Here is a 13,737-nt window from a genome sequence, read left to right on the forward strand (position 1 = left end):
GGGCCAGACGGGAGTGCTCACGGGGCCAGAGGGGAGTGCTCACGGGGATAGAGGGGAGTGCTCACAGGGATAGACGGGAGTGCTCACAGGGCTAGAGGAGTTGCTTGCAGGGCAAACGAACAGGCCCCTCGAACGTCCTTCACAAGGACTGGCCAGTGCAACTTCACAGTTGCTGTCGACAGAGAGGTGCCTCCCGAGTTGGGGGATGTCAGCGGGTCAGTGTTGGCATTCCAAGTTGAAACTGTCCTGGTCACCAGGCTGGGGCCCCCAGGCAGCCACATGCTGTCCACAGGCGGGATCCCCACACCAGGTTGAGGGTGGGCAGGACAGGTGCCAGCCCAGAGGCCCGCCGCCTTGAGACGCAGCCTCGGAACGAGGCGGCACGTCACCGGACTTACCTTTTCTCTATAGAAGGCCAACAGTCTCCTTCTGTGCTTTTCTTGAAATTCTGAAACCTGAGAAGACAGTACGTGTCAGCTGCTGGCGCTGGCACAGGGGCGCCACCGCGCACGCTGTCCCGGCGGCCAGAGGTTGGGAGGAAGCGTCAGTGCGAGCACCGGCGTGCCCGTCTCCCTGCGCCCCGTCCCCCCGCCTGCCCGCTGGCCCAGGCGTGGGCTCCGCTGGCTGCCACCCTGCGCCCAAAGCAGAGCTCAGGACTGCCGCGCAGGACGCGTGAGCAGTGGCGTGTGCCCAGCGCAAACGCGAGCCGAGGCCACGTGCTCCGCGGGAAGCTCGCGCTGCCTCCCTCGCTAGCGGCTTCAACGGTGTTGAGGGCCTGGCCGCGGGATGGGACACGACCAGCGGGCCAATCACAGCGTTCCGCCCCTTCGGGAGCAGCAGCCGGGTCACAGGATGGCCTCCTGACCCAACAGCACCAACGGGGTTGGGGTGACCCTGGAAGCGCTAGGTGGCCGCGGCCGGCCTGGGAGGGAGGAGCCAATGCAGGCAACGGTGCCCAGCGGAGCGGAGAGAGCGTGAGAGCCCACGGACCCTGTCCGGTCCCCCAGGGCCCACCGCACCTGGTCCGGCACCATCTCTGGTCTTCCATTTGTGGGAGCCCCGACGTCCACGTCTGTAGCGGGCTCCCGAGGGCACCAGCGTAAATCAGAAACCGTGACCTGTGATTTACTCAGGGGAGAAAAGAGCCAGCCCACGAGAGAGGTCTCCAGACGTGATGCCTTCCCTCTTGAAACACTATGCCGTGACTGCTAAAACCCAATTCTGCTGCCCCGGGGCAAGGCCTCCGCGTGGCTCGTGCAGGGCTGGGCGCAGGGCCAGGTGGGACGCAAGGTCAGCATCCCCTAGGTCCTTCCCCGGGACTCTGCCAAGTGCACGGACAGGAAGGGACGGCCAGCCCACAGCTGGTCCAAAGACCTCGTCTGCGGGCCAGGCCACCTCCAGAAGACGGGACCACAGTCAGGAGTGACAGACACCCTCCTATTCTTCTGCCAAGCCCCCGCATCTTCCGAAGGGTTCCGCGCCCTCGGGGTCCAGAGAACACACTGCCAGGGCCGTCGCTCCGCAGGACGAGGGCTGACAGACACGGGCTCTGCCGGAAGCACTAGTCTGCGGTGGGGGCGCCACCAGGGGCCCGTCCCAGAAACCTCCTTGATGACAGCTCTCAGGCCTCATGGCTCCTCAGGTCTGGCTTCCAGGAGGCGGGCCTCACTTCCGGGCAAGGCAGCATGGGCGGCGAAGCAGGGCCGGCCCGGGGCTAGATGTGAGGTGAGGGCCCGTGCACAGCGGGGAGCGGTTTTGGCGGATCTGAAGCCACCCTCCAGTCGTCTTCAGCAAGACAAGACTCCCCGTCTGTTTGCTTGGTCTCATTCCTCAACGGGTTCTACGCGTGTGGCAGGAAGAGAACGTCACACCCTGACGCCTAGACCTCGTGTCTTGGTGTAGACCCCGAGAAACAGAGAGCAGGAGCGCCTGAGCACGACCACAGGACGGCCACGTGGCGTGTCCGGGAGCAGGACTGCGGGGACGCTGGCACGCGGGGCCTTCTCCCCGGAGGTACCGGGCTCGGCAGGGCCTGTGGCCGGGCCCACGCTATCTTCACTCCGGCAGGCTGTTCTCAAACCAGAAGGGGGAGGGCACACGCACACAGGCCTCTGTGGCAGCACACGCCAAGGACGGGGCCACGGGCAGGGCTGAGCCTGGGAGACGGGCTTGTGGACAGAACGTTGAGCCCCGAGGGGCCTGGTGCGAGTCCACGGCCATACAGACCCCCGTCTGTGTGCCACCCACCTGTACCAGGCAGGGGCCAGCCTCCAGGTCCCCAGGGCGTCGGCCCGAGTGACCGCGTGCTGGGCCCCTCAGGCTGAGCCGCTGTGGACTTGATGGGGGTAGGCGACACCAACAAGGCAAGATCTAAAAGGGCCGTGAGCCCTCATCCAGTAGAGAACGCCCTCCTGGACGGAGAGGTCACAGCCTCTTCAGTTTGTGACGCGCCCAGGCTGAGGAAGGCCAGGCTGGGAGCTGACCACGCACGCCTCTCCTTTGCTGTTCCTTGACTGGCGGGAGGTGTGGGATGGCCCATTTGGGGGGCGGTCCCCTCGGGTAGAGCCCCAGCCTCTGTGCGGGGGGGATCAGGTCTGCTGGCTCATTTCTGTCCCCCTCCCAGAGGAGCAGCCGGATGTCCACACTCCGGCCAGCACGGACCAGCCCTGGCTCAGGGGACAGGAGGGGAGATGAGAAGGGGTCCCGGGGAGGGGACAGGAAAAGAAAGATTTTTCTATGTCTTCCCAACTGGATCAGGAAGGGTGACCTCCCGATGGCTTCAGGGGAAGGACCTGCCGTGATTCTGACAGTCTCACACGTGCCAGGGCCCGAGGGCTGGCTTTACATTCTTCAACTTACTGGAGACCCTGAGGGTTCTGTCTACGTGGGTTTTATCTGTCAGTGCTGACCCTACTAGAAACTGATACTGAGAGAAACGTACGACACATAGCAATTCATTTCAGAATAAACCCAGTTTGTTAACATGGGTAACAACGCGACATCCCGTCGTGTGGCCTCTGGAAACTCCACTCTGCGCCATGACAGATGGGCTCGTGACCGTGGGAGAGAAGACCCAGAGGCGAAAAGGATGTCACTTGGCAGCTGCCTCCACAGCCTCTGGCCCCACCCCTGTGCGGGCGCACGGTCTGGGACAGCGTCCGTCTCTGCGGAGCTGTCTGGGAACACCACGTCAGGGCACGGGACTGCCAGTGGTTCTGAACGTCATGGGTGGAAGGGTCGCCAAGCTTGAGAACGTGGACAGTTTCCGGGCCTCGGGGGACCTGGCCCACGAAAGCTCCCACTGTGGACGTGGCGATGGAGACATCCGGGCCCCCGCTTGGCCCCCGCCTTGTGCCGCCGTTGTGTCCTGGGGCGCCACCCAGGCCTTCAGCGCTAAATGTAGATGGGACAGCCATGATACCGTGGTGGCTTCGGGCCGTGTCATAGCTAGAAAGGGCCTTGCAGAGAAGAGGAGGTCTCGGTGGGGCTGCTGGACCACAGCCTCCAGACGTGCAACGGGCCCAGAAGGTCAGGGTGGGACCGCCCTCCCTTGGCCCGCTGCCCCACGGGAAAGGTCTTGGCTAGAGGCGGCTCCCGGCTGCTGTCCCACTTGGCCCCTTTCCCCAGAGGGTGGGTGGGAGGTGGCCCACCGCAGGGGCTACACACTGGCAGAAGGGGGAGAAGCGGGATGGCTGGGGGCTGGGGGGCTCCCTTCTCTCAGGCAGCTTCCCGGACAGGACGGTGGCCCACACATGGTCCAGTGATGTCTGGGAAGTCAGACCTCTGGGGTGGGACGTGGGGTGAGCAGGGGTTCACGACCCTGGAGGGAGGTGTGAGGCCCACGTGGTGGGGGGGGGGGGCGGGAGGAGGACAGCACAGTGTGGCCGAGTGCGCCGTGACCCTCAGAAAGGACAGCCTCACGAGGCAGCCGCAGCCTGACGGGCTTATGCTGAGCAAGAGGTACCCCGTGCGGGACTCACCTGGAAGGTCTCCTTTGAGTACTTCCTGCACAGGTCGTCTATACCCATGAACAGCGCCCGGATATCCGCGTCCGTCTGAAAGACAAGGAAAGCAGGGTCCCTGTTACCGCCTCTGACACGGGCGCGCGGCACCGGTGAGAAAACCGCACCTCCGGGTCTGGAGTCAGCCCCACGTGACACAATCGATCGACACCTCACAGGCCGTCTCCAGGGGCCCCGGGAGGGACACCCACGTCCCAGCTGCTGGTGGCCGTGGCAGACGAAGGGCAGCGCCACGCCTCCAGCGCCAAGGGGCTCCGGGCACCCACCGGGGGGGCAGAGTGGCCAGCGGCCGGCTGAGCCCCCGGGCCGCACGTCCTCCTCTGTGAGGCGGGAGACACCCCTACTTGGACGGGTTCCCCCAAAGGTTGAAGGAGGCAGGGGTGACAGCCAAGCGGAGGAAACGCGTGGAGCTCGGAAGAAGGGGAAAGCCGACGATCGCGGCCGAGTGGGCACGAGTACGTGCCGAGTTACCGAGAAAGCAAGCTCGAGAGACTCAGGAGAGCGGGGGCTGAAGAAACCGTCTCTGCCGACTTACGACGCTAGTGCAGACGTGCCCTCTCCCCCCCCCCCCCATCAGCAACGGCCGTCCTGCGACAGGACTCAGAGAGCGGCCGCCGCTAAACGGACAGGACAGCACGAAGCGTGCAGGAGCACCCGGATAAGGACACACACGCACCAGAGCGAAGAGGTGCAGGAGGGGCCTCGTGCGTCCTCCCCGTCTGGTCTTTGGTCTGGGCTGTGGGCGAGTCACGAGCTTCAGGATGTGCCCCCGAGCCCCAGCGAGACGACAGTGAAGCTGAACTCAGATGAGCAGCAGAAACGGGGAAATGCTCCCCAAAGGGCCAGGGCCTTCTGGGGGAGCCAGCGGCGGGGTGGGAGCAGGTCTGGCTTTGGAAGGTCAGGGGGCCGGTGTGGTGAAGCAGCCCTGGGATCCACTCCTGGGCGTCAGGGCGACAGCGGGGGGGGGCCCCCGCACGGTGCTGCCTGGACGGACCACCGCAAGGCGGGGCAGCGCGGCCCACGGGGAGGGGCCGGGGCCTTCAGGTACGTGCGAATCCTGCTCTGCACCAGCTGGACCCGCCGCCCTGGCACACGGCCCAGCATGTCCGAGCTTCCGTCTCCCGAGCGAGGGGAGCAGAAATGGTGCCCTCCCGAAGGTCACGTGGAGCGCGGGCAAACAAAAGGGGAGAGGTGCCCCCAACAGGGCGTGGCCGGGCCTGGTGCTCAGCAAGTGGGGAGCACGCCTGTTTATGTAAAGACACATACACAGACGACCCAGAACACGACGAACGGCTCCGTGGGCCAGAAGTGAAAGCACCTGGAAAGGCGGTCACTCATCTGTCAGGGTCTACTACCTTCTGTGACGGGAGTCAATCATTCTACACGTGACAGAGGCCCCGAGGGGCAGGGGAGGGTGTGGAGACAGAGCAGCCGAGGGCTCTCCAGGCTAAGGAATGACCTCACTGCACAGGCTGTGGAAACTCTGCGAAGACAAGCAGGACAACTACGCAGACAACCGCATCACACGCAGGAGAGCCGGGTGCGGAAAAAGACAAAAATGGAGGAGTACGGTCAAAGCGCCAAAAAACATTGATTTCCGTTAAAGAATTCTAAGCCCAGTGAAAATATGCTTCAAACTGGAGACAAAAACAGAGGTCCTTTTCAGACAAACAAAAAACAGAGAATTTGCCACCAACAGAAGCCACGGCCTTCAGGTAGGAAAGGGTCCCTCGGTGGGAACAAGTGGGTTCAGGAACAAGTGAGGAGCACGAGGGAAGGGGACTGTGGGGTGACCCAAGATCAGAATGGTGACCGCACACTCGTCATCCCATGGGGCTCTGTGCAGACAGAACTGAACCACACACCGACAGCATGAGGGGAAGGTGGCACAAAGGTGACAGAAGTGTCTGAGACCCTTGCATTGGCAGGAAGACTACTTCGCGTTAGACTGCAGAAGGTCAAGGGCATACCGTAGTCTCCGGGGTCATGGAAACAAATGCTGTGACGTTCAGGTCACAAACAATTCCCACAGCCATGTACCCATACTTGTGCATTCTTCTGTATTAAACTTGAATAAAAGTAAAAATAACAACTAAAAATCCCCAAATATTTCTAAATTAATCAATACAGTTTCAGAAAACACACAGCTCACAGGAGTAATCAGAAAAAATTTCAAAGTATTCTGAAGTGAAAGATAACAAAAATGTAACACAGCCAATTGCAGAAACGCAGGCAAGGATGAACAGAAGGGTGCCACAACCCTGCAATGTAGATATCAGAAGGGGGAGGCTAGAGGTTCCTGTAAGCAATTATCTTAAAGAACAAATTTAATCCAAAGAAAAAAGAAAAAGGAAATGTTAAAGAAAACAAAAGTTGAGAAATGCAAAGTGACGACAAACAGAGCCAAAACACCTGAGAACACTAACTTACTAACAATAAAACCAGGTAAGACTGTTGAAGAAAAAAAAGAGACAAGGCAACAAAAAAGGACATCACTACAGATCTCACAGACACTGAAAATACAGACGGCTACAGACATGCGGATGATGAGAAATTTCAAAATTCAGAGGAAGTGCACAAATTCCTAGAAAAAGACTTACTTAAGCTGACCCAAGAATTAGGAACTCTGAAAAGTTCCATGTCTAATTAAAAAATTAAACCCTAGTGGGGCACCTGGGTAGCTCAGTTAGCTGAGTGTCCAACTTTGGCTCAGGTCATGATCTCATGGTTCATGAGTTTGAGCCCCACGTCGGGCTTACTGCTGTCAGCGAGAAGCCTGCTTTGGATTCTCTGTCTCCCTCTGTCTCTCTCTACCCCTTCCCCGCACGTGCTCTGTCTCTAACAAATAAACAAGCATTAAATAAAAAAATTAAACCCTAGTTAAAAACCTCCTCAGCCTTCTCGGATCAGAGAGTGTCACACATGAATTTTACCATTCTCTGAATAACCCCAATCTTGAAAAAAAATCTTCCAGAAAAGAGGAAATGAAAGAATATCCAACTCCTTTTATGAAGCCAGCAAAACCCTGATTCACCAAAACTTGAAAAGGGCATGTAAGAAAGGAAAATCACAGGTCAGTTCTCACATGAACGCAGGTGCACAAAACCCAAATTCACCTACACATACAAGCTATACCACATCACAACCAAGTTGCAGTATTTGAAATTCTACTGTGAGTTTAAAATTCTAAAAATAAATGCAATTCACCACATCCACAAAATAAAGAAGAAAAATAAAATGATAACCCCTTAGTAAGAAACCCAGAGCTCACATGAATACTCCATGGTGACCCACTGGAAGCTTGACCCTGAAATCAGAAAGAGACAAAGGACACCTGCCATCACCCCTGTGTCCCCTTGTTGCTTACACAGTGAGAAGAAGGTACAAGGAAAGAAAGGGGGGAATGACACAGAAATTAAACATTTGGAGATGACACGACTGTGCACAGAGACAGTCTAGACAGATCTTCACATCGGCCAACAGCATTATCAAGTGAATTTAGCACGGTCACCAGATAAAGGTTAATAAACAAAACCAACCCATTTTTACACACCAACAAGAAGCACTTAGGAGATGAAATTATCCCAAATCACCAATACCTGGGTGACGCTAACGGCGGCACCAGCCTCTGTACAGAAAACCGCCACTGAAGCCGCAGCGCATCTAAACAAATGGAGGTGTGCCACACACTTGTGGCCTAGAGGCCCCACTGTAGGGATGTCAGTTTACCTGTGTCATCAGTGAAGTGCAAACCCAACAGGGCTTTGTGTGGAAATTAACAAGCTGATTCCAAAATTACATGAAGGCGCTAACTTAAGAGGGACACCTATCTCTTGCCTGCGCATTAGTGGAGGCCTGTGCTCAGTGGACGGCCTTCCGCTCGGAAACCAGCAGCCCTCCTCTGCTGGGTCACCAGCATCCACTTAGCAGAGTGTGTGTGTGTGTGTGTGGGGGGGGTGCTGTCCAAGAGACTGCTTTGGGGGCCAGGCCTGGGGAGGCATTGTTCACGGGAGGCAGGCGGGGAGACTGAGTCTAGCTGGGGGCCCAGCGAGGAGAGCAGGGCCAGAGACAGCCCCCAGCCAGGCCAGTGTGCTGCTCCAGTGGCTGCTGTCCACTTCTCTCTTCCGCCATACGGAAAGGTCATCCCCCGAAACCCTGTGGGACACCCCCCAAATGCCCTACACCCAGGTCCTTGCTGGCACGTGGTCATGTCCTCCAAGTCCCGATCTGGGCTGCGGCCCAGGAACCAGGCTCAGCCTCACCACGAGCAGCCTCCGACCTGGGGCCTGGGGCAGGACGGCTGAATCCACCCCTCAGAGGTCAGGGGAAGGCAAGAGGGCACAGCCATCACGGAGACCCTGTGGGTGGGTGTCCTGGGGTTCCTGCCCTGGGGCCACACATGCATCTTCCTTAGCCAGGCCTCTGCTGTCTAGGGGAGCCTCCGGTCTAGCCACCTCCAGCCCCCGACTCTGCCCACTTCTCCCCAGCGCCTTAAGTGGGCATGTGGAAGAGTGCCCTGCACACTCATGGCCCCAGGTCCCACGTCCTCACACTTGGAGTCCAGACGCCGCTGGCTTCTCCAGGGCTCGGGGCCTCCCCACTACAGGGGCTCCTTTCCATCTCCACCGGAGAACCAGCCAATTCCAGCCCAAGTGCAACCCCTTCCGGTCCATATATCCTTCTGCTGTGCGTTCATCACAGGCTCTGTCCTGCGGGCCCGGCTGCCTCTCCCAGATCCCCGCGGGCTCCCCAGCTTCAGTCTCCCCACCCCCTGAGAGATAAGGCCCTTTCCGGTGACAAACAAGTCAACAAATACAAAGCAGGTGGTGTCCTGTGTGTGAAGCCAAAGGAGCAGGTGCGGGCAGAGTAAGAGGCGCGGGCAGCTTGCACGCAGCAGGTCACGGAAGATCAGCTTGGCCTGGTCCATGCACTGTGTCTGGCTCTGACAAACAAAAGCCAGTCGGAGCAGAAACCACTAGGGGCACCGCGTTCACAAGGGTTCGTGTCGTCCTGTGAAACGTCGTTCACGTATGTGCACACACATGGATTCATGTGCACCCAAATGCACACACACTGTGCCATGATTGTAAGTGTCCTTCCTGCCACCGGTCAAAGAAACCACAGTCACACAGAACCACAGGCAGAGACCTAAAGGCAGTGGGGGAAGGAGGAGGTGGAAGCAGCCTGGCCCCAGGAACAGTGGCAGGTTGGAGTCACCGGCCGGGGGACCAGGTGTCCACCAGAGGTCAGGTCCCAGAGCCACGGGCATGAGGGGACTTGCGTTTCACTCCGAGAAAGCCGGGACACACGACCCATGTGCGCAGACCCCTCTGGCTGTGGGGGGAGAAAAGATTCCAGGAAGCAGGAGGGAGGGCAGGAAGAATGGCTCTTAGGCGTCATGGTGGCAGAGGAGAAAGGAGGGCCCCCGAGAGACTGCTGGAAGCGGCCCCAGAATACAACGCGGGCGTGCGGGAGAGAGAGGCCAGGAGCAGCACCGGTGCCGCGAACAACTTCACTCACGCACGTGCACAGAGAATGAACAAATACATACATCTTCGAGCATCTGTAGAACATTAACAATTACCATGTACGAAGACACAGTGAAAATCTTGACAGTTAAAAAAAGAAACCACATGGCCATATTCTCTGATCACAAAGGCATAAAATTAAAAGTTTTCTACAAAAACGATAGAGGAAATAAGATCTAATCTCTCAGAAATTAAGGAATATTCTCCCAAGTAATTCTTGAGTTAAAAAAGAAGTTAAGAGAAATAGAAGACTATTTAGAAATGATAAAACCAATGCTCAAAGTGATGCAGAACAGCAGTCAACAGAAGGAAATGGACAGTCTGAAATACATTTATTAGAAAACAAGACAGAGCACACATAAACTGAGCGTGCAAACCAAGAAGGCAGAGAAAGGCGGGGGCATCCCTCCCTCGGCCGCAGGCCCGACCAGCTGCACAAGTCAGCAGAGCCTGGCAGCACAGCTGAGGGCCTAAAGCCGTACATGTCTTTCCCCCTCCCCCCATGTTCTTACTTCAAAAACATTTTTTAAATGTTTGTTTATTTTTGAGAGAGAGAGAGAGAATGAGCGGGGGAGGGGCAGAGAGAGGGAGACACAGAATCCGAAGCAGGCTCCAGGCGTCGAGCTGTCGGCACAGAACCCGACGCGGGGCTCGAACCGAAGGACCGCCAGATGGTGACCCAAGCCGAAGTCGGATATTTAACCGACTGAGCCACCAGGCGCCCCTTCGTGTTCTTACTTTCAATTGTTCATTTTAATAATCATTTGTTTATATGCTTATCTCCTTTTCAAAGTTCCTCGAAAGCCTCTTCTGTCTTTTTTTTCCTTTTTTAAAAGATACAACTTATTGTCACGTTAGCTAACATACAGCGTATACAGAGTGCTCTTGGCTTCAGGAGTGGATTCCTGTGATTCATCACTTACATACAACACCTAGTGCTCATCCCAACAGGTGCCCTCCTCAGTGCCCATCATCATTTTCCCCTCTCCTCCGCCCCTCATCAACCCTCAGTTTGTTCTCTGTATTTAAGAGTCTGTTACAGTTTGCATCCCTCTCTGTCTGTAGCTATTTATATATGATATATATATTATATAATATATATACTAATACGTTAATATAATAATAAATATATAATAAAAATATATTATATATATAATATATATGTAATGTATTTTTCTTTTTTCTTTATTTTTTTATTTTACATCCAAGTTAGTTAGCATATGGTGCAACAATGATTTCAGGCACATCTTCTTTATCTATTCATCCACCGAGGGACATTTGGGCTCTTTCCAAAATTTGGCTATTGTTGAAAGGGCTGCTATAAACATTGGGGTACATGTGCCCCTATGAACCAGCACTCCTGCATCCTCTGGATAAATTCCTAGTAGTGCAATTGCTGGGTCGTAGGGTAGTTCTATTTTTAAATTTTTGAGGAACCTCCATACTGTTTTCCAGAGCGGCTGCACCGGTTTGCATTCCCACCAGCAGCACAAAAGAGACCCTCTTTCTCCACATCCTCACCAACATCTGTTGTTGCCTGAGTTGTTAGTTGTAGCCACTCTGACCGATGTTAAAAAACCCAGAACTGGACCCACAAATGTGTGGCCAACTTATCTTTGACAGAGCAGAAAAAATTACCCAATGGAAAAAAGACAGCGTCTTCAGCAAATGTTGCTGGTAGAACTGGACAGCGACATGCAGAACAATGAACCTGGACCACTTTCTTACACCAGACACAAAAAGAAACTCAAAATGGATGAGAGACCTAAATGTAAGACAGGAGGCCATCACAATCCTCGAGGAGAAAGCAGGCAACAACCTCTTCGACCTCAGCTGCAGCAACTTCTCACTCAACACATCTCCGGAGGCAAGGGAAACAGAAGCAAAAATGAACTACTGGGACCTCATCAAGATAAAAAGCTTCTGCACAGCGAAGGAAACAATCAGCAAAACTAAAAGGCAACTGACAGAATGGGAGAAGATATTCGCAAACAACATATAAGATAAAGGGTTAGGGTCCAAAATCTATAAAGAACTTATCAAGCTCAACACCCGAAAAACAAATAATCCACTGAAGAAATGGGCCAAAGACATGAACAGACACTTCTCCAAAGAAGACATCCAGATGGCCAACAGACACATGAAAAGATGTTCAACATCACTTGGCATCAGGGAAACACGTATCAAAACCACGTTGAGGTAACATTTCTTAAAGGAAATAAGGCACTTTCTACCAAACACTTAAATCTTTGACCTTATTTTTCCACTTCTAGGAATTTATGCTACAGAAATATTCCTACAGATATGCAGAGACATGGTAAAAAATGTTGGCTGTAAGACTGCAACAGCGAAAAACTAAAACCCCCCACTAGGAAACTGCTGAAATAGTTTTGCCAATAGGAAAATACTGAAACAGTATGCAGTGTTTTTGGAGAGGGTGGGTGTGCCAGAAGTGTAAAGTCAACTGAGCAGACACCATTATGTAAGAAGATAAATCCCAGTAACACACAGCAGGAACTATGTTCCCACTTGTTGACATCTGTGGGAAACGGGATTTGGGGGACTTGTACTTCTCCATTATGATCTACTGTATCATTTCAGTTTTTTGTGACATCGTATTGTATTTATAACCAGAAAAAAACCAATTTTGTTATAGATTAAAACATCCGATCACACACATATCTTAGAACCTAAGTATAAAGAAAATAATTATTTACAACTAAGTTTAAACCAAACAAGTTAAACTGATGTATTTTCAAGAGAAAACAAAAGTCATTGTTTCAAGCCTACTGTGACAGTCATCAACTCTGAACTGACGTTCCTCCAACCCTCTTCATTAGCTATGAGCCCCAGGGAAAGCCAGACTCTGTCACCTTCTTCAGGGGTCTGTACTGTACCGGAGACCCTATTCACCTCATCTTCTCCTCCCGGAACCCAGCACCGCAAACTACAAACAGGGCCAGTCTACAAAAGAAGGTATCCGAGGCATTCAAAACCAAACCCTGATTGTACTTTACTCAGAAATCCTGGAAGATCTTCTACTTAACCTAGCAAAATGAAAAAATTTTTCAGACACCCCAAATGACTAAATATTGACTCTCAATATTAAAAAAAAAATACTGATCGGGGCGCCTGGGTGGCTCAGTCGGTTAAGCGGCCGGCTTCGGCTCAGGTCACGATCTCGCAGTCCGTGAGTTCGAGCCCCGCATCGGGCTCTGTGCTGACGGCTCAGAGCCTGGAGCCTGTTTCAGATTCTGTGTCTCCCTCTCTCTGACCCTCCCCCGTTCATGCTCTGTCTCTGTCTCAAAAGTAAATAAACGTTAAAAAAAAAATAATAGCATAATACTCTAAAAAAAAATACTGATCAACATTCAGATAATACATATTTGAACTTACGTGTTCTGAAAGTAAAAGTGTGCGACAAGGCACTTTACAAATCAAGCACTCGCCCTTTCTACCTGTAAAAGAAAAGCAAACTTTACTATATCATAGTGAGTATTGCTTCTGAACGTGTGTAGACGCAGATTCAAATTACAGTTTTCTTCACAACGTGGCATCCACACTTCCACGCTCCATCATGACACTGCACGTGGCCAGACTTGGGACACCGTTTTTGCAGCGAACGATCCACCTCTTCCTGCCTCGTGGAACTGCCCCAAATTAGTGACTGTGAAGATCAACAATACTGAAACCAAATGTGTCTCAGAACTCTCTTACAGTCAGGTTTTGTAGCGATATCTTAATTAACAATGGTCAGTACTCAAAATGAAAGCAGCTCCCTGCACCCCACCCAACACGTGAAGTCAGAGCTTTGCTCTGCTCCCGCAACCTCACCTCTGCGACACCAGGGACCGCTCACCGGGAGAGGACTCTGCGTTTGCTGGGCTCCTGCCACCTGCACGGCGGCGCCTGGACGGAGGCCCCGTACTTCCCACCTGCTGGCGTCAGCTGACTCACCTGCTCCTGCCCGGGGGCCCCCAGCGACCCGCACCTGCCGCAGCATGCTGGTTTCCGCCACACTCGCCCTCACCGGGAAGCCCGCGCTAAGTCCCGCGCTTCCTGGCCTGCCCCCGCAGGGGCCCCTTCTCCCGTGACCCAGCCCTGGGCCCCCGGAGCGGCCGCTGTCGTGGGCAAACTCAGACCCCTTCCTACGCCTGTACCCGCGTCACTGGCGGCAGCGGGGCCCC

General features: G+C 54.4%; 1 protein-coding gene across 2 annotated transcripts in view; it reads right to left on the minus strand.

Moving 5' to 3' along the window:
- RNF212 (ring finger protein 212) overlaps positions 1 to 13,737 on the minus strand; it is a 37,758-nt gene that overhangs the window by 19,985 nt on the left and 4,036 nt on the right. The window contains exons 2-4 of one of the 2 annotated variants that reach the window (XM_049630129.1): positions 12,947 to 13,008; positions 3,981 to 4,055; positions 399 to 455 (exon numbers count right to left, since the gene is read on the minus strand). In XM_049630129.1, the coding sequence (XP_049486086.1) occupies positions 399 to 455; positions 3,981 to 4,055; positions 12,947 to 13,008 (194 nt within the window). Of the gene's footprint in view, positions 1 to 398; positions 456 to 2,938; positions 3,459 to 3,980; positions 4,056 to 12,946; positions 13,009 to 13,737 lie in introns of those variants that run through there. The other variant, XM_049630130.1, reaches the window with a different exon arrangement.

The sequence above is a fragment of the Panthera uncia genome, chromosome B1, assembly GCF_023721935.1.
Source record: "Panthera uncia isolate 11264 chromosome B1, Puncia_PCG_1.0, whole genome shotgun sequence".
In the NCBI taxonomy this organism is placed as follows: Eukaryota; Metazoa; Chordata; class Mammalia; order Carnivora; family Felidae; genus Panthera; species Panthera uncia.